The 20876-nt window shown below is 34.9% G+C and overlaps 2 protein-coding genes across 4 annotated transcripts in view; one reads left to right on the plus strand and one right to left on the minus strand.

The window, feature by feature from the left end:
• Window positions 1-98: 98 nt before the first annotated feature.
• Window positions 99-11531, plus strand: rmc1 (regulator of MON1-CCZ1). Its single transcript, XM_077245189.1, has 20 exons — window positions 99-293; window positions 798-874; window positions 1289-1373; window positions 1472-1528; window positions 2203-2289; window positions 2385-2525; window positions 2932-3035; window positions 3151-3240; window positions 3369-3474; window positions 5112-5220; window positions 5645-5689; window positions 5773-5826; window positions 5905-6033; window positions 7911-8017; window positions 8106-8225; window positions 8370-8447; window positions 9581-9685; window positions 9791-9859; window positions 10737-10962; window positions 11097-11531. Exons 1-20 carry the CDS (start codon window positions 102-104, stop codon window positions 11174-11176), a joined length of 2061 nt encoding a protein of 686 aa, XP_077101304.1. The 5' UTR covers window positions 99-101; the 3' UTR covers window positions 11177-11531.
• A 242-nt stretch (window positions 11532-11773) lies between these two features.
• The window catches only part of LOC143752150 (epidermal growth factor receptor), a 26751-nt gene continuing 17648 nt past the window's right edge, over window positions 11774-20876 (minus strand). Inside the window, exons 14-28 of one of the 3 annotated variants that reach the window (XR_013207340.1) lie at window positions 20284-20374; window positions 19905-20062; window positions 19491-19529; window positions 19110-19251; window positions 18912-19034; window positions 18625-18723; window positions 18357-18542; window positions 17199-17354; window positions 16961-17036; window positions 16285-16431; window positions 15845-15942; window positions 14931-15098; window positions 14749-14818; window positions 12155-14232; window positions 11774-12068 (exon numbers count right to left, since the gene is read on the minus strand). Coding sequence is in view for 1 of the 3 variants with exons in the window: in XM_077245188.1 (XP_077101303.1) it covers window positions 13934-14232; window positions 14749-14818; window positions 14931-15098; window positions 15845-15942; window positions 16285-16431; window positions 16961-17036; window positions 17199-17354; window positions 18357-18542; window positions 18625-18723; window positions 18912-19034; window positions 19110-19251; window positions 19491-19529; window positions 19905-20062; window positions 20284-20374 (1852 nt within the window). In the remaining 2 variants the exon portion in view is untranslated. Of the gene's footprint in view, window positions 14233-14748; window positions 14819-14930; window positions 15099-15844; window positions 15943-16284; window positions 16432-16960; window positions 17037-17198; window positions 17355-18356; window positions 18543-18624; window positions 18724-18911; window positions 19035-19109; window positions 19252-19490; window positions 19530-19904; window positions 20063-20283; window positions 20375-20876 lie in introns of all 3 variants that reach the window. The other 2 variants (XR_013207341.1, XM_077245188.1) reach the window with 2 other exon arrangements.

Raw genomic sequence — 20876 nt, forward strand, 5'->3', positions numbered from 1 at the left:
ATTACGGCTCTGGCCGTATTATATTGTCTTATAACTAAGTTTTACACAATAGATGAGCAATTTAATTTACATATGACGTCACGTGGCCACTTGATCATCACATGACTGCCCCGCGCTTGATGGACGCGGAAGTGGAAAGACTAGCTAAAGTAAAAACACAACGCTGCGGATTAAAGGACTCTTTATTAAACGATATGAGTGACGAATATTATCTAGAGCTCAGTGAAAACCCCGTGCAGTTTGAGAACGCGTCGAGCGTCAACAATGTGTTTTTTGACGAGGCGAATAAACAGGTGAGAACACGTTAAATAATTTGAAGTGTAATAATTACATGGCTATATAAAGAGATATCAATGCTGTGTCGATACGTAGCTTTCCTATGTTTTCCTTTGCAGTGTTCATCATATTCACCGCACGAAGATTAGCCTTTTTAGTTTATGAATATACTAATATTTAGAATAATGTTAGGCTAACTCTTTCACTGTAACTGTATTATGTGCAATAACGTTGTCATGTATTGTAGTCATCAGATTTATTGTTTTAGAAGATGATAATACCATAGTCCTTTTGCATATGCTTTGGCATTTGGTATAATAATGTTCATGTATAAAAGTATTTACAATATTATTCAATTAATATCATTGTACTTCCATGGAACACATTTACAAAAAACTTAGTATCAGGGTAAATGATCACATGTGTAATTTACACTTATCACTTAAATGTATGTTAGTGAGTTATCTGTCATGATGAGTTATGCTTTATGAGTATAATAGTGCATGTTTGATGTGATGTAGGTGTTTGCTGTACGGTCTGGTGGGGCCACAGGTGTTGTGGTTAAAGGACCAGATGACAAGAGCTCAGTGGCTTTCAGGTAAGTCAAATAGACTCTTCATTTTTCTATATTCTCATTTGCATGATGTAAAGTGTTTTTTATTTTATTTTATTTTTTTACTATTTTTAAGTATATACTATAATAATAATAATTGTTAACATTTGAATTAGCTGTTCTTTTTATTTAGTTTAATTTTAATATTACTTAATTTTCATTATTTCTATATAGCTTTAAATTAATTTTTATTTCAGTTTTAATAATTTAATGCTTTAACTAAAATTTATTTCACTTAGTTGTCAAAGCAACATTTCTTATTTTCGTTTAAGTTTTTCCTCTAATATTTAGATTTTATTTATATCAGCTATATGTTAGTTACTGAAAACTATTTTTTAATAGTTTTAGTTAACTATAACAACACTAGAAATGATCCTTAAATTTTGTTTTGTTTGACAGAATGGATGACAAAGGAGAGGTGAAGTGTATCAAATTCTCATTGGGGAACAAAATCTTAGCTGTGCAGCGCACTACAAAATCAGTTGTGAGTATCATTCATTGCTGGTTGCTGTCGCAACAAATGTATCTATTGTTTGCAAGTTCCATTTAACAGAATTTCTTCTTTCTTTCCTTTTTTTTTAGGATTTCATCAACTTTATTCCTGACTATCCACACTTGGAATTCTCCCATGAGTGCAAGGTATATATCCCTAAAAAAACAAAGATTGACGTTAACACCCTTCAAGTCAAGTGCTGTTTTCATTTGCTTTCTTTATTTATATATGTATTTATTTATGTATATACCGTACCCTTCAAAAGTTTGGGATTATTGTTTTTTCTTTTGTTTTAAGAAATTAATACTTTTAATCAGCAAGGATGCATTAAATTGATTAAAAGTGACATTTTTAATTTTACAAAATATTTATATTTAAAAAAGATACTGATCTTTTGAACTTTCTATTCATCAAAGAATCCTGAAAAAAAGTATCATGATTTCAGCAAAAATATTAAGCAGCACATTGTTTTCAATGTTGATAGGAATATGAAATGTTTCTTGAGCTCCAAATTAGCATATTGGAATGATTTCTGAAGGATCATAATTCAACTTGGCATCACAGTAATTAATTACATTTTAAAAGCTATTAAAAAAATTAATTGAATAAGTGTGATACTTTTTTTTTATTAAATAATTGAATTTAATAATGTTAAATTGTTAAAATATTTCACAAAATAATTATTTTTACTGTTGTTTTGATCAAATAAATGCAGCATTGGTAAAACTTCTTTCAAAAACATTTAAAAATCTATGCGGCAACGACCAGACATTTTGAATACATAATAAATATTTTTGCTATTTTCATTTACCATCCTCAGACAAAGAATGCCAGTATTCTCGGCTTTTGTTGGACCAACTGGAATGAGATTGTATTCGTCACTGACCAGGGAATAGAATTCTATCAGGTGAGGTGTCCCCTTACATCAAATCGGTAATTTAACTGAAGTAGTTTTTTTCAACAAAATAAGTCATACAGAATCCCTGTTTTTCCTCTGTCCAGGTGCTGCCTGATAAACGAACCCTGAAGCTCTTAAAGAGCCAGAGTATCAATGTGAACTGGTACATGTATTGCCCAGAGACGGCCGTTCTTCTCCTTTCCACCACCGTACAGGGCAATGTGCTGCAGCCATTTGCTTTCAAGGTGAGATTGGTGTTTTTGTTTATTGTTATTTTCAGGCATGCAAGAGTTTTGCGTCTGCAGATTTGAACCACAAGAGGGCAACAGTAGAACAGATTGACTTCAGTAGTACCAAAAGTAAAGTGTATAAAGTGTTTATCAGTATTTTGCCAATGCAATGAGGGGGCAACAGTGCAAAAATAGTGCTAATCTCACTCCAAAGCAGGGTTTCATAATCCTGGGTAAAAACGATTATAACCCTGCTTTTAAATTACAAGTGTGAAACGTTCCTTTACCCGGGGTTAAAAGCAGGGTTTAGATTGGCAATAACCTGGGGTTAAGCGCAGTGCTAAAACCCCCTTTGAGTTTCTGATACTGGATTGTTACATCTTAAAACTTGCTTCTCTAATCTTAACATGATTTTCTTTAGAGTGCGACCATGTCAAAGATGTCCAAGTTTGAGATTGAGCTGCCAGCCGTTCCCAAACCAGCCAAGCTCAGCCTCTCTGAACGTGACATCGCTGTGGCCACAATGTGTGTATGAGCACTTGAGCCAACAAATGACATGTTGGGTTATGAAATAAAATGCAATAATGCATGAAAAAGCAACTGTGAAGCCCGGTAGTCACACTCTTTCTCTCAACTGTAGTTATGATCAGCTGTATGTGATGTACCTGAAGCATCACTCCAGAACCACTAACAGTCCTGGAGCAGAGGTGGTCCTCTATCATCTGCCCAGGTCACAATGTGCTAAACAATATTACTGGCCATTCAATTCTTTTTTTTATTTTTATTTTATGTTTTTTTTTTGTCTGTATTAAAGCATTTTGGTTTTTCTAACCTGTTCCTGCTTTGTTTAAATTGTAGAGAAGGCACCTGTAAGAAGACTCATGTGCTCAAACTAAACACCACAGGCAAGTTTGCACTGAACGTGGTGGATAATCTAGTTGTGGTGCACCATCAGAGCTCACAGGTGAGTTTGACAAGTACTCAAACTTTAATCGGATGATATTAAAGTGCCCCATTATGCTTTTTCTGACATTGCCTTTCATGCAGTGTGTAATATAGCTGTTTGTGAATGTAAAAGGTCGGCAAAAATTCACAAATCAAAGTGCAGGTAAATGGAGTTATTGTCTCCCAAAGGAAAGAACCAATTCTGAACTGCCTGAAACAAATCGTCAGTAATTCCAGTTTAACTTCCTGCACAAACCTATAGGTTTGTAACACATTTCCATAATGTCTACCTATGGTATTCATTGGCTGCCCGCGAACGTCTTCTTTGACCCTCAAACACTGTAGTTGTAGCTGAGACTAGAAGAGTTTAGTTCGTGTTATCAACATGTCAAGAAGACACCGTATTCAGCGCTGCGAAAGCAAATCCATTTTGCTGCACTTCCAAAGGATGAGGACTCGGGCTTGAATTGAAACTGTAAAATAGATGGCATCTTTACTGTTCATATCACTGTGTATCAAGCGCTGAGGAAGATCCAGAGCTGAAATTCAGATATGCTAATAGGCATTAAGTTTACGACACGCTATAAGCGGTCATCCAATCGCAACAGACTGAGCTATCTGACCAATCAGAGCAGAGTAGGCTTGTGTAAAGGAGGGGTTTAGAGAAACTGAATGTAGACACTGAGAAAAGCGGGAATGCTGCAGTGTATATTATGAGAAAATAAAGTGTATTTTCTCCTTGGATGCCTGTTGTAGGAGACAAAATTAGGAACCTTTAAAAAAAACATAATAATTGGGGCACTTTAACCCATTTTACTGTGTACATAATGAACTTGTCACTAACAATGCTTTGCTTTGCTAGTCCTCTGGTATTTTATATTTCTAAAAAATATTAGGGTTGCACTGATATAAAAATTCTAGTCAATATCAATAAAACAATATTGACATTTCAAATTAATACATTTAAATAATTAAATCTTTAAAGTAGGGCTGGTAAAAGATTAATCGCGATTAATCGCATCCAAAATAAAGGTTTGTTTTTACATAATATATGTGTGTGCACTGTGTATAATTATTTTGTATATATAAATACACACATGCATGTATACATATAAGAAAAAATGTATATTTATATATAAAAAAAATATATTTATATATAATATAAATTATAAATAAATATATACAGTATATACATGCAAATATTTCTTAAATATATACATGCATGTGTGTGTATTTATATATACAAAATAATTATACACAGTGCACACACATATATTATGTAAACACAAACCTTTATTTTGGATGCGATTAATCCCGATTAATCTTTTCCCAGCCCTACTTTAAATTATCCAAGTGAATTTATGGATATTGGAAATGGGTACTCATTTTAAGATTATCTGAAGGATACATTTAACAGTGCTAATAAATTATTAGTGTTTTAAAAAATAAACTTTAAGCGAGTGTTCGATGAGCTTGCAGAATTAAATATCTAATATCAACCAATACAAATAAGTAAAAAAGGTAATGATGTATTGTGTTTCCCTAATAAATATGTAAAAATACTACATAACCTTATCAGCAAACCTGCATAAAATAAAGGTCTGATCTGATCTGCTCTGTACCTTGTTTGTAATGCTTGTTTTTTTTGCATTTCAGACTTCACTCATTTTTGATATAAAATTAAGGGAATTAGATGGTAATGTAAATGTGCATCAGCCTGTGCTTCCTGCGCGATCCATCAACCTCTTCAAGATCCCTCTCACAGGTGAGGAGAGTTTCAGCAAGACACTTAATTCATTTTCAAAGCGACACCTCACTTTCAGTGATTAACTACAGGGTAAACTCGAAAAATTAGAATATCGTGCAAAAGTTCATGTATTTCAGTAATTCAAATTAAAAGGTGAAACTAATATATTTAGTATAAATAACTATATACGCATGATCATACTTTTCAGAGGGCCGACATTTCTGTATTTAAAAGTCTTTTTTTTTATTGATTTCATGTAATTTTCTGAGATTTTGAATTTGGGTTTTTCATAAGCTGTAAGCAATAATCATCAAAATTATAACTTTTGCACGATATTCAAATTTTTCGCATTTCACCTGTATATCACTATTCTAAGCTTTACCTATTTGGTTTCTTCTCTGAAAGTGTAAAGAAGTTCATTTTTCTTTTCACACCCTTACAGGACCTGCGGCCGCTCCAAGTCAGGCCCCTGTGCCCTGCGAACTTTGTATCCTTGCGGACGAACTGTAAACTGAAACTGAAATGCACAGTGGCATATTGACCTTCTCAAATTTTTCCTTAACATTCAAGATTCATCTTCCTGGAGTGTTTTTCAACCAGATATCATCATCAGTGCTAGCGAAGGTAGTTTACTAATCAATGCACAAATCAAATCAAAACTATGTTGTGATTGAGAGTAATGATATGTTCTCTGTGCGTCAGGATATCTGTGGTACCTCCAGGTGAAGCTCCAGCCCACGCTGAATCTCCTGCAGGATAAAGGCAAACTCATGGACTTCCTGTTGCGCAGGCGAGACTGCAAAATGGTCATCTTGTCTGTATGCTCTCAAAGTAAGCATCAGACAACTGTAGTAAAAATACCTTATGATAGTTATTTTAGAATCAATTGTTTTAAAGTTCCCTTATTATGCTGTTTTAAAGGTTCCTCATTTTGTTTTGGAGGTCTCATAATAGGAATAATTATTTTTTCATAATATACATTGCAGCATCACATCTTTTCTCAGTGTCTGACTCTGAAACGGTCCGATAAAGGATTCAGTCTCTCTAAACCCCTCCTTTCCATGAGCCTACTCTGCTCTGATTGGTCAGATGGCCCAGTCTGTTGTGATTGGTCGACCGCTTATAGTACGTGTCGGAAAGTAAATGCCCATTACTATATCTGAATTTCAGCTCTGGATCTTCCTCAGCACTTGATACACAGTGATAAGAACATGGTGTTGGTTTTACCATATACGTCTCATTCTTTGGAAGTGCAGCACCGAAATTTCGACCACAGAAAATGGCGTTATCGGTTTCGGGCTGAAATAAAAAAAAACAGCCGAAAACGTAAACCGAAAATGAATGTCACACGCCCCTCCCATCCGTGCGCAAGCGCTTAGGTTTCACTCACGGTCAAGCTGTTATCACGAGTCTGCCTATCAAAGATAGGGATGTCTCCCGCATATTGATAGCGGCTCCCTGATGCCCGCAAATTAGTTCAAATCTCCCGGAAGAGCGAGTGAGCGAGCAAGAGCGAGTGCTCCAAACCGTGTAGCGCGCGCACGCCAGACAGGGAGAGAGCGAGAGAGCGAGAGACCTTGCGTGTGTGTGCTAGTGTGCCACATGAAGCGCATGTAAGACCCCCTGTCCAATTTTCTGTGTGTATAGCAGTTACATTAAAATTTGCGTATCACTGCACAACTGTGTTTCCTAAGGCTACATAGGCTTACATGTTGTTTAGAGTTTGAGTTTGGATTAAGTTCTAGTGCTGTTTTTGCACTGTTGTAATGCACAGCAATTTAAAATGCAAGTAAAAAATTGTTTACATGCAGCAGCAGAATAGAGGCCCACTGCCATTCTGTGATTTTGTGTGCAGTTATTCAGATAATTGTGGATCTTTTTGCACAACTGTTAAAATATTTTATTTGATGGAACATAGAACTTTTATGTATTATTATTTATATTTATTGTTAAAAATATTTTAGGTTTTGTACTGTGTATATACATATATATATATATATATTAGTATAAGTTTTTAAAAGAAGCCATTTTCGGCTTCAGTTTTGGTTTTCGGCCAAGTGCATCGTAAATTTTCGGTTTCGGTCCAGAGTTTTCATTTCGGTGCATCACTAGATTTCACAGAGCAGAAAACAGCGTCTTCTCGACATGGTGACAACACGAACCAAACTCTTCCAGGCCATAGCTACAACTACAGTGTTTGAGGGCGTGTCTTTGTTCACGGGCAGCCAATGAAAAATCAGCTGTCATTATGCAAATTTGCTACAAACCTAAGTTGGTTTTACAGGAAGTAAAACTGACGGCTCGTTTCAGGCAGTTCAGAATCGGTTCTTTAAACTCCTTTTCTTGTGCATTTGGAAACTTTGCAGACCTTTACATTCACAAGCAGCTAAATTACACACTGCATGAAAGGTAATATCCGAAAAGGCATAATAGTGGCACTTTTGTAACTAACTTTTAATCTACTATAACAAAATTAGCAAATATTTTGGTTTTGAACGTAATATGCATCGTAAAGACCAATGCATAGCAAGAGTGATTACGGTTAAAGCGTGTAAAGGAGTAAAAAATGTGATAGAAATCTAAACTGCATAATTGTTGCAGTTATCTAAGAAAATTGCTGTTAGATCGATTAACCAATAATCGCGACGGCAGGCCCAGTGACAGTATATGTTAGATAATATTTAATAAATGCATGTCTTGGTCTTCAGTGCTTATAGGTGGCAATAAAGGGAACCTTTCTGTGGTGGCTACAGTGCTTGATAAACTCAACCAAGTGTACAAAGAATACCTGGACGCAGAGCAAGCGTACACTGCGGTCAGTATATTTCATGTATGTATGTGTGGCTGTGGTGTTCATAGAAAATTTTACTTTTGTAAAACTGGCCTGTTTTTACTCTCCTCAGGCTATGGAATCAGGGCCCAGCCGCTCCAGCACTTCTTATAAAAGGCCCGTCCGGACACAGGCAGTGATAGACCAGTCAGACATGTACACACACGTGCTGTCGGACTTCACCGAGAAGAAGGTAAACAAGGATTGTATTTCATTTCAGAAGGCAATTATGTGCACTTCTTCCTTAGTTCTGTAGGTCTCAAAAATCTCAGTCTAAAGGAAAGCTTATGTTGTGATATTTCTTGTTCTAATGCACTAAATTGTCTTCTTTGAACAGGACGTGACGCATAAATTCATCATTGCCGTTCTCATGGAGTACATTCGCTCCCTTAACCAGTTTCAAATCCCCGTTCAGGTATAAACAACACAATGATGTCTTTAAGAAATCACTTTCTTACCTAGTAATAACTCTTATTACTAGTATATACCTACAAACCAATTCAGAGTACAAGCTATAAATCTTGAATGGATCTGTTACATGTAAACATTGCTAAACATTATCGTAGCTAGTAGTTTCATATATAATTTCGTATATCTCTCAGAACCATTCATTTCATTTATAAGCTCTGGTATAACTGAGAGTTGTATCTCCGGTTCACCTTTAACTGACCCTCAGGTGTTTGTTGGATGTTTTGCTAGGCGTTGCAGTTGCTTAGACGCATTCTGCCTTGAGCTTCTTCAGTAACTCATCATAATCTTTGCTGTGGCCTCCAGCGTTACGCTTAACCCTTCAACATCTTTTATATTGGGGGCGTTCCATAAATAAACTATGCCTTTGAACAAAATATGTACGACTATTACTGTCATTTGGAGAAACTTCACGTTTAGAGTCTGACACAAACCACAGGTTCAGCCCCATTGGAACAAATTGGGTTTCGGTGCAATAATTGAACATAGCTTAAGGCTTTAAACTTTTTTATGAGCATTTTAGACTTTATTTGCAGGACCGTGGAGGGAGAAAAAAAGTTGTGGGAGAGAAGTATTAGATGAAAAACTTGCATGAACATTAGAAAAGTATCAACTAAATAAAACATGTTTAAATAATAAAATTACTAAAACTAAAAAAAATAAAAAGCTAAATAGAAATTTTACTTAAAAATGACAAAAACACATTATTAAAAATTAACTTAAAATTTAAAGTAATAATGTAAAAATAAGAGCTAATACAAAATAAGAAATACTAGTAGTATATAAATTATACTCAAATAAACACTGTTCACTTTCATTAATGCATTACATGTGAGCAATTATATTTTGACCATTAATATTGTGTTTTTAATTCAAAATAATGTATTATAATAAGAATTCATATATAAATCCTTTTCAACACTTTTAAAATTACTAAGCTTGATTTCTTTTTATCTATATGGGTTGGATATGTTTGTCAATTCGAACTGAATCTGTTCAACTTGAGTCAAATTGCCTTGTTGTCACAGCAAGATTTGAGTGTGTCGTGTGTGTAATATACAGTGACTCTTTCGTTTCCAGCACTATTTGTATGAGCTGGTTATCAAAACTCTGGTCCAGCACAATCTTTTCTACATGCTGCACCAGTTTCTCCAGTATCACGTCCTGAGCGACTCCAAACCACTGGTGAGGTTTCCATGTGCCAAACTCAATGTCTTAAATTAGTACATTAGACTCTATAAGTCTATATGCTCCAATAACGGCTTCTTATTGATGTTTCTGCTTTTCTAGGCCTGTCTGCTGCTGTCTCTGGAGAGCACGTATCCTCCTGCTCACCAGCTTTCTCTGGACATGCTCAAGGTACGGAAACCGCTTCATACTCGCGTACATGTTCAGTTTAGATGATTCAAAGTGTAAGTTCGCTGAACTGGTTCCGGAACAGCAGTTTCTTTTAGTTTTCTCTCCTCGGTTTGGCCTAAAACACTGTTCGCTGTCATCCAGTTTGAAATAGAGACTACAAACATGAAGGTTTTCCAGATTTACGTTACAGTTTTCTCTCCATATTTATGATTCTTTGCAGTCTTTAGCCACTGTCATCCTACAGAGCCCCTAAAAGGATGTGGTGAAGAAAAAATTTATTTAGCAATGCCTTTGCGTTCTCTTGCAAATGTTTTGCTTTCCCACAAGAAACTTTGCGTTCGCTCGCAAAATGTTTGCATTCCCTTGAGAGAGTTTGGGAGAGTTTTACATTGTTTTACAGTTTAGATAGTTTACCTTATTTTTACTCTTGTCATATTTTTTTTCCACCTGAATGTCCCTTTAGGGGCTCTGTAGGATCCTTCACTGGAAACCAAAAGTAACTCACTCCCTCTAAACGTTTACTCTTGAAATCTTGCACCCGGGAACAATATAAGTCAACACCATTGTGACTAAAAGTTTGCTTAGAAGTATTTCCTACTAAAGCAAGGCGGTATTAGAGTATCATAGCAGACTGGTGAGAGTGGTCTCAGATGGCAACATTCCCAGGGCATTATGGGTGTTGAAATTTTCATCTATTTGGCAAAAGGCAAGACAACAGCCCGTTTTCTGTTTTCTAGTAGCACTGATTTCAATTTTGTTCCACCTTTCTACTGCATAGACAGCCAAGTTTTATTGAAAGCCCATTTCTCCAGCGGTTAATCAAGCTTCATTTTGCCTTTCTCTGAGTGATTGACGTGTGTTTTTGTGTGTATCACAGAGGCTTTCCACCGCTAATGATGAGATTGTGGAAGTTCTTCTGTCCAAGCAGCAGGTTTTAGCCGCTCTGCGCTTCATTCGAAGCGTTGGTGGCCACGACAACGTCTCCGCACGGAAGTTTCTGGACGCTGCACGGCAAACAAACAACACAATGTTGTTCTACACCATCTTCCGCTTCTTCGAGCAGAGGAATATGCGATTACGTGGTAATCCTGGTTTTAACCAAGGTAGGTGGTGTTGATGAATGCTTGATGCTTGCTCACGAAATGGGGCTAAACATCGAAATCCTTCATTCACATGATTAGAGTAGAAATATCAGCACATGATTGACAATTCATTTGACATCATCTTCCTGTTCCAGGAGAGCACTGTGAGGAGCACGTTGTCTTCTTTAAGGAAACGTTTGGGGAGAACGCTTTGATGAAACAAGCCACAGTGTGAAGGACCACGGTAACGGCTAAAACGATGGTTTAACCAGAAGGAATCTGTATTCCATTTAGTAGCAAAATGAAAACCAACCGTATGAAGCTCATACAAACACTAGAGCGAGTCTAGTGTTAAAGGAGACTTTAAAAAAAGAGATGCCTAACTGTCTTTTCTATGCATGTTTGCCATGAAGTACAGATGGGTTTAGGAGGATAACACAGTAACAGATTGGTTTCAATGGAGGATTACTAAAACCGCCATGTTGCAAGAGTCAACTTAATGATCTGTATGTGATGCTTGATCATGAATATACTTGAAAAAGAAATGTCTAGCTTTTACAGTATATATAATAAATATATGTTAATAGTGATTATTTGTTCATTTTATTTGCTTTGTGAGATTTTACTGGTCAATCGATTGTTTTAGGTTTAACATTTTTGCCATGATGATAATCTACGGAAATTATTCAACCCTACCACCGACAGATCTTTGGGATTTGAAATTAGTATCTTATCTGCCTTATTCTGTCTACACAGACTTCCTCTGGCAATTATTTATTATTATTATTAGTGTTGTAATGCACTTAAAATAACTGAGTCCACACCATAAGACTTCATTATCACATTTCAACACAATTTAATAACACTGCAATGTAACAAAAAGTGTCCATACAGATTTAAACCGCATGTTGATGTTGCTAAATTTCTAAAACAACTTACATTCACAGGTGCATAATGCAGTAGATCTCATGAAGATTGTGCTACATGAAGTATGTTTACATATAAAATGATGCAGATGTTTTTTGTGGGATCTCGCGGTAAATGCCGGTTTGAAGTTGAATCGGTTTCACAGTCAAAGTTGCATTAAGACTTCGGTTTTCCATAGTCCACTTTAGACATCCTACTAACTAGAAGTAACTTTGCAACTACATTTCAACTTATTCTACTAACCCTAAAAGTCTGCTACTCTAATTAGAGTTAGTTGCAAAGTTACTTCTAGTTAGTAGTAGAATGTCTAAAGTGGACTATCAAAATAAAGTGTAACAAAAAATGTTTTTGAATTTATTAAAAATATTATTTTATTTAGTGTTTTCTGAACATTTCCTGCCATTTAAAATGTAGTTGGTGTTTCCAAGAAATTGTAAGTAAAGCTTAATTCAATATTGATGGGACCCTGCAGAGTTAAAATATCATAATGGCCTGTTTTTTCCCCTGAAATGTAAAAGAAGATCGTCTGATAAGTGCACACTTGTGAGAATGTGTCACAGGGGACAGAAAACAAGCAGTCTGATTTGTTAACTCGGCTGTTTAAAGCAGAATGAAAAACATCAAAAAGCCTTTTAGCCCTTCAGCATTTCTTTCAATTAATATAAAGTGTTTTTCTCTAAGGCCCAGTTGTTAAATTATTAAAACCAAATGTAGATGGTCAGTTGAAAAATTAATTTGAGAGTCCATTAAGTACAGTCCAGGGTTCAAGGGTCCTTAATTGAGAGGGTAGCATTTATGTACATATGCACATTGTGAATTTTACTTGTAGACATAATTACATATTTCTTAACGGTTCAAAGCGCATGTTATATTTACAAGCTTTTCTGTTGTTACTCAGACAGTTATGGTACATCAGAGGGATTTTCACACTGTGCTTGTATATTTCAAAGAATTATGAATATTTGAATTGTTTCAGAAGTCAACATGATGGCCAAATTGATGTTCATTCCTCACATTATTGTGCACAAATCATTTGTGCAGTTTATTCTAAATTAAAACATGCCTGTTTTTGTAATTTTTCATCAAAATTTGACCAAATTTGCTCTGCTTCTAAAACATCTTTCCTTTTCAGCCGACATCTGACAAACCTTTTCCTTTCCAGTCATCAAGAGATCATCCTTTCCAACCTTCAGACTCAATTCTAATATGTAACGCCCACTTTTCACAATTAATGACAGATATAATGAGTTTCTGCCACACATTTTTGCATGATTGCATCATGCTAATATGCTGATTTGCTGCTTAAGAAACATTTCTTATTATTATCATCAATGTTGAAAACAGTTGTGCCGCTTAATATTGTTGCGGAAACTGATACATTTGCTTAAGATTCTTTAAAAAAAACAGCATTTACTTAAAAGGAAATCTTTTGTAGCATACATTTGCATTTGATCAATTTAATGTTTAAATTATCTTAAAAATAATTTCTTAAAAAATAATCGTACTGACCCCACACTTTTGAACGATAGTGTATATCTCGGAAGTAAAATGAGGGGTTGCGAGCACCATTTCACGTCGTTTTTTTTTTTTAAGTGACAGCAATTGAAACCGGTCGTGTGCTTTTCACATTCTCAATTTGTCCAAACCATGTTATTTAGCTAGTAAATATGCACTTAATAATGTTTACAAATACTACCCAGGGTTAATTAAAATCACATTAAAAATGACAACAGTTTAACAATATGAAGTGTTAAAAGCTGATTTGGGTTCAATAAATTAGGTTATGCTACATCAGACGACAATATTAATCAAAAGCATCTCATATTCTAGAGAAATAATGAAATGTGCTCTAGCTTGACATTCAACACATTACTCACAGCTTATTGTCTCATACATACTTCCTTTCAAGAAGAAGTTCATTACGGCAGTCGCCTTCAAGTATTTCCGGACGTCCTCCCAGCGACGTGACTCGCTGATGTACTTACAGTAGCTGCAATACTAACACATGTTGTGTGTGACTCCCAAGAAGTTCAAGCAGTGCAATTCATATTTTGGTCCCGTTTATCTAACGTACGTGAGACTGCATGGCTTTGCTAAGTCCCAGGTAGTGTAAGTTCTCCGTTGCAGGAAGGAAAGGGACGTCGCTGGTGGAGGAGGGTAGGAAGTTCTGCTGGTAGTCGGGGTTCTCGAGACTGGCACACGGAGATCGTGGTAGAGTAGAGCAGGACGTGTTCAGGTACTCCGGACCCTCGGCTTTACAGCCGTACGTGTCTATATATCCGTTTTCTGTCTGTCCACGGGCCGGACCCTCATAGTTTGGGTTGATCATATTGCCTGCTGTAGTCACGTCCTGGTTCATGTACTCTGTGGGAAAGAGAAGATAAAATGTGTCGATGAAGCAACCATATTAATAGCATATAAAGTCAAAAATAACATTTTAAAAATGAGTACTTTTAATTGCCTAATATATGGGACGTTGACATAAACAATATTTGGTAAGTTGGCATGGAGTCTAACCATCTATACATATAAGTATTCTTATTGTAAACAAAAAATTATTAAATTGACTATTAAATTTGTTGTCGGGAACTGAAAGTATAAAATCTAAAAATTAGGGAAAGAATTAAACTGAAAATTAGAAATATTGTCTTGGCATCAACTGAAAAGTTGTAGTAATAATTTACTAAAATTACTAAAACGTATTTTTTTTTATATTTATGTATTACTTTAAAAAACGAAATCTAAGCCCAAAATTACTAACTTAAATAAAAACTTAAAATATAATTCAAAATATTAATAAATACTATAATAGCATTTATATATAAAACTAATACAAAATTATATTCCCTCAAATAACATAAGAGTAATTCAACATAATACCTGGCAGCATAAGGTCTTTATGCGTGGGGTCCGTAATGTAGCGTAACATCACACCATTCGTATAGATGTCCTGAAAACAATACACAAAATATGAATGAATCATCTTGCATCATGTCTAATGAAGGGTAATTGCCTTATATAGAAAATGACGCATTGTCCAGGTGTGAGACGGAGATACTGACGGCTGTATTGTGATACTCAGACACTAGTTGTTGTGACTGGTTGAAGAATCTTTTGTTGGGCAGCAGGTATTCCTCTGCATCTACCACACCATCCATATCCTCTGTGCTGATCCACGACCTGTAGAACTTGGAGTCCGTCGGGCTGGGCTGGTATGTGGGATCATCTCCCTGTGTGAAATGTCAAATTATTAGAAACAAAAACTGGTTAATGATCAAACTTCTTATGTGAATTAATTTTTAAAATATTTAAACTATTAAAATCCAGTTAAAACTTATTTCAAATATAAAATTTTAATTATTAAAAAATAATAATTGTCAAAAACTGGTTCATGATAAAACTGTTTATTATGTGAATTCTTTAAAAAAAAAAATTAAACTTAAAATTCAGTTACGTATTTTAAATATAGAAAATATAAATGATTGAAAAAACAATAATTGGCAAACACTGCTTAATAAAACATTCTTATTTGAATACATTTTAATATATTTAAACATATAAATAGGTTAGAAATTTAAATTTGTTTTGTATAAAACAAATAGTTTAAATAAATAATCGTAATTATTGAAAAAAATAATTGGTTAATGATAAGACTTATGCAAATTCATTTAATATATATTTAAACTTCAAAAATATACATATTTTAAATCATTCATCATAATTATTGAAAATATAATAATCATTAAGTCAATAAAATATGTATTGCTGTTTTTCAGAAACTTTATATTACTGTTCACAATACATTAAATAAATAGTAGAAGACTTAAATAAATTTCATTTTAATATAATTTTCTTGCATTTTTATTTTTTGTACGTTTTGCGCCTTTATTAAATTGCAAAAATAGTCAGTTAAATATGATTTTATTTTTATTTTTCATTCCCAGGAGGAAAGCATAGATATGTTTGTGGAATCTACCTGAACGACAAGATAGCGAGGCGGATCTCGGGCCATTTTTGAAAACTCTGCCACAAGTTCGCGGAAAGGAGGTCTGCTTTCAGCATCAATCATCCAACCTAGATGTAGATATAAATGTATGTCCTTTCATTCAACTGACCTTCAAATGCTATGCAATTATGTTACATACAAATCATGTTCATCTGAAATTTTTATATTTGTGTTAATTTCAATAGTCCACTTTTAACATTACACTAAACAATAAGTAACTTTGCAAAGTTACTTATAGTTAGTAGAATGTCTAAAGTGGATCATCAAAATAAGGTGTTACCTATATTTGTAATGTCTATCACAGGATCTTTCAATTCTTGTATACTTGTATTTTTAGCCACATTATAGCTTCCACATGACATTTTGAAGGATGATTTTCTGTTCCTCTCAGTTGCAACATTAGCACTCACATTTGACCATGATCATATACACGTCTATAGTGCAGATGGATGGCTGCAGTAAACGCTCTCCCTTCTCCAGAATATCTGCAATCTCTCTGGCTGGGATTCCATCGTACGGTTTGGATCCAAATGTCATTAACTCCCAGACAGTAACCCCTGCAGAGAACAGCTAAATATATCAATAAACACTTTACAATATAGTTGAATTTGTTAATGCATTGGATATTAATGTTTTTAACAATGTTTATAAATCTAGGTTAACGCTACTTTATAACTATACTATGTTTATTGCTAATTCATGTTCATTTATAATACACTAACTACTGAATTGTTCATCTATACAACGTATATTATGTAGTAATTAACATTTACACTATTTATTAATCTAGTTTAATGTAGTGTAGTTCATGATTGCTAATGCATTAGCTATTTGCAAAGTGTTACCAAAAACACCACCGTTTTAGTGGCTATCGGGTAAAAACTGAATTAGCATTAATATTTGAATTGTGGAACCCCTGTATGTTGACTTTTGCATTGATTTATACCATTTTGCCCATGATATATGGAAGCTTGTTTCTGCCACAGAATGAATAAAGATATTTGTGACTTTTTATCTCACAATTCTGACTTGAGAATAATAATGAATGCAGTTCGTATAGTATAATATGTAGTGATAAGCACGTACCGTAACTCCAAACATCACTTTGATGAGTGTAAGTCCAGTGACGAATCGACTCAAGAGCCATCCACTTTATAGGGACCTAAAACATTTAGCAAAGGCAGCTAAATTAATACTTTCTTGTAAATATCAACAAATATATACACATGGAAATGCATTTCAGTTTATATGTTTTCCAGTTGATGATTTTGAATCAGTATTGTTTTCCCGCTGTGAATCAGTGGATTGTTTATGCATGACCTACTTTCCCTCCGTCAGCGAGGTATTCCTTCTCGTCTGAACCCAGGAGTTTGGCCAGGCCAAAATCAGTGATCTTCACATGGTTAGGGGTCTTCACCAGCACATTCCTGGCCGCTAAATCACGATGAACCAGGTGACGTTCCTCCAAGTAGGTCATACCCTGTTGAGAAGGGTCAAAATGTTTTTGAAATTCCAAAGATGTCAGTCAATGCTGTGTGCGTCCAATCAGCTGATTCCCAGACACTCAGCACTTTCAGAATCACTAGTTTGCTGTTTTCAAGAGGAAATGCAGTGAATTTATTTATGAGAGTGTTGTGAGCGCGGGACCTTTTAGTTTATTTATTTATACATAATTTTCAACACATAAATATTTATTTATGCACTTGGTATATGTACGAGGTGTATGCAAGATTTATACATTATTGTTTTTGTTTGAGGTCAGTAAAACATTTTTTAAAAAGATATTAACATTTTTATTCAGCAAGAATGCATTAAATGATCAAAATTGACGGTAAAGAGATTTATCGTGTAAATAGAAATTTCTATTCCACAGAATTGCTGTTCTTTTGAACTTTATACTCACCAAAGAATCCGGAAAAAGTATCACAGTTTCTACAAAATTATTGAGCAGCATAACTGTTTTCAACATTGATAGTAATCAGAAATGTTTCTTGAGCAGCAAATCATCATATTAGAATGATTTCTGAAGGATCATGTGACACTGAAGACTCGAGTAATGATGCTGAAAATTCAGCTTTGCATCACAAGAATAAATTATAATAATATTTCAAAGTATAAATGTTTTTATTATATTTTTGATCAAATAAATGCAGTATTGGTGCAGCATAAGAGACTTCTTTCAAAAACATTACAACTTTTGAAAACTTTTAAAACACCCTAAAATAAAAGTATATGTAACGGTAATGTGCCAAGAATACAAATATATTAATATACAGAGAAAACAGATTCATGCATCTTAGAATTTTTATTTGGAGTTACTTTCCAGACTTTAAATAACTATTTCACACATGTATTTCACACAAATATGTTTCTATCCTGGTTAAATGGAATAGTTGTTACATTAACAACTGCAGTCACATATTTTTGTAAATTGAGAATAAACAGCTGACATACAGTAGGACACACACAACTTTAAACTCACCTTGGCGATCTGCACGCACCAGTTTAACAGAGTTTGTGAGCCGATATTATTCTTATTCTCCCGTACGTAATCCAGCAGGCACCCGAAAGGCATAATCTGGGTTATGAGCTGGACGTTGGACGTGAGGCATATTCCCAACAGACGACACACATGAGGATGATCCACACCAGCCATCACATATGCCTCCTGAAACATCAAAACACAAGTTTTAAATGCAAGGTTATTAGGGACAATTGTTAATCATTAGTAAACATGGCACGATACCCACATCCAAGATCTCTTTGTTGGCTTTGGGAGATGCGACCTCTTTCAAAACTTTGATAGCAACAGGAATTTTCACACCCTCACCCTCTGGAATCCACAATCCCTAGGAGGAAAAAACATGTAAGACTTTGGAATTTTCTCTTAGAACTTCCGTGTTGACTGAGCATTTTTTAAGTTCTCAACTTAATATATGGTCCATTTTGATTTCCTGTTGACTTTAAATGTTTAATACATCAAAGCTTTATTAGGCCTGATCATTTACTGGAGTGTGTTTTTTATTCATAAATGTACCTTAAAGACTGTGCCAAATGCTCCAGACCCGAGGACTTTTACTTTCTTCAGTTCTGTTTCCTTTAGGATGCGAAGGAGAGCCTGGTTGGGAGCTTCGCCACTGGGAGTCAGCGGTTCCACCAACTGCAGAATCATGTAATTATGGTTAGATGGGTTTTATTCAAGTTGTTTCATCTGTTATACACTTTTGGGTCTTGCCTCTCTCTCCTGAAGGAGGCGCCGTAGAGTTCTCTTTCGTCGGATGTGCCGTCGGCGGAAGATGACGAAGATGAAAAGGATGAGGATCATAATCATCAGCATGACTCCGACAATGCCAGCCGCCACTATAGGCATGTGAGAGCTAGAGAGAGCATATCAGATCATTTACCTTCATAAACACCTTTAAAATGAATCTTCTGAACTTAAAATCAGCAAATGAAACTGCATTTGCGACCCAATTTACTTCCATATTTTTGAGAACTGATATTCAATAGGTAAAAACTTAATTTTACTCTTACTTTTACATATTTAGCATTTTTTATAATGACTTATGTAGTTCATGTGGTCTAGTAACAACAACCCATAAACTACTGTACGTACCCTTTTGGTTCACAACCTTTCAGTCCTGGTCCACTGCATCTATAATAACAAACATTTTAAAATTAGAGGTTTTAAAACTAAAAAATTAGTATTTATTTTGTGACCCCATTATTGTATTGTATTTCTGCTTGTTTAAACCAACTGGATTCTGTTAACCATACACCAAAATATAAATAACAATACAAATAATTAATAATATTTAAATAATAATACTTATAATAATATTTTAATTCAATTTACTTTAATAATAATTATTATTAATCAGAATTATTTACTTTGTAATGTAATAAAAATCTCAATGTTTGTGGAAACACTGGAATAATTATAATATACCAGTGGTGTAAAAATAATAATAATAATTGTTACTGAATAACTATAATCATTATTATCCAATAAGGATTAACTTGTTCCTACCCTTGCGTGCAGTTAGGATGGCATGGCTGACACTGTCTGGTTTTGTCTGGGTACGTCCACACAAGTTTGTTATTAAGGCCTAGCACACCTTGAGCACACTGTGCGACGCAGTGCGACCCATCTTTGAAGTGAGCACATTCAGTGCACTGATCGGCTCCCTAGAAAGAGAGAAACAGAAAACAACATTCACATTGCAGCCGTTTCATAGGTCTGACTTCTTACCATTATTAGTTTACACACAGATTTGGTTATTTTCTGTGGAAAATGTGAGTGATGATTGTCCTAGTCTCGACGATAGATTTTTTTGCCAGGCTGAAATTGCCCTTGTTTCTCTGGCGCATAAGGTCGATATGGGCATTGAAAGATACATACAACATACCGGCCCAGAGCAGCTTGATGTCCCGTTCAGAATCTTGCATTCAGGGTCACATTCCAAACACACGTTCTCTGAGATGAACTCTCGGGGGTCTCTGTAGAAACATTGGCAGTAAGTAAAAAAACAATACAAATAGATTTTTAACAATAACTCAGAAGCCTTTAAAGACAGCCCATTCAGAAGTTCACAGTTCCATATAATCAGATAAAGTAAAGGTTATGAATATTTGCCGTGCTGACGAGGAGAGAGTTTTTCCCCCCTATCCCAGGTTGGGGCAGGAATAGTTAGAAGTGAGGATATGGGGTGTTGGAGGGATGCTGGAAAACTGTTGTGGAACAGAGGTAAATCTGCTGTATATATACGTCTTATTGCGCTGTGTGCTCCTCCAGTGTTAATTTGGTTAAGTATCTGAACGTGCTTCTCCCGAACTTTGTTAATAGAACATCATACTGTGAGCTACGAGATTGTAAATCAATGCTATGTGCTTTTGCTGAAGCCATTATTTCAACTTATTTTTAAATAATGATTAACAGCTGAACTTGTGGTGAAAAACTATATTAGCCATGATGCTGCACAGAAAATTCCACCAATCAGAG

The sequence above is a fragment of the Siphateles boraxobius genome, unplaced genomic scaffold, assembly GCF_051911475.1.
Source record: "Siphateles boraxobius isolate OS27281-9 unplaced genomic scaffold, OSU_SipBor_1 26, whole genome shotgun sequence".
Lineage (NCBI taxonomy): Eukaryota > Metazoa > Chordata > Actinopteri > Cypriniformes > Leuciscidae > Siphateles > Siphateles boraxobius.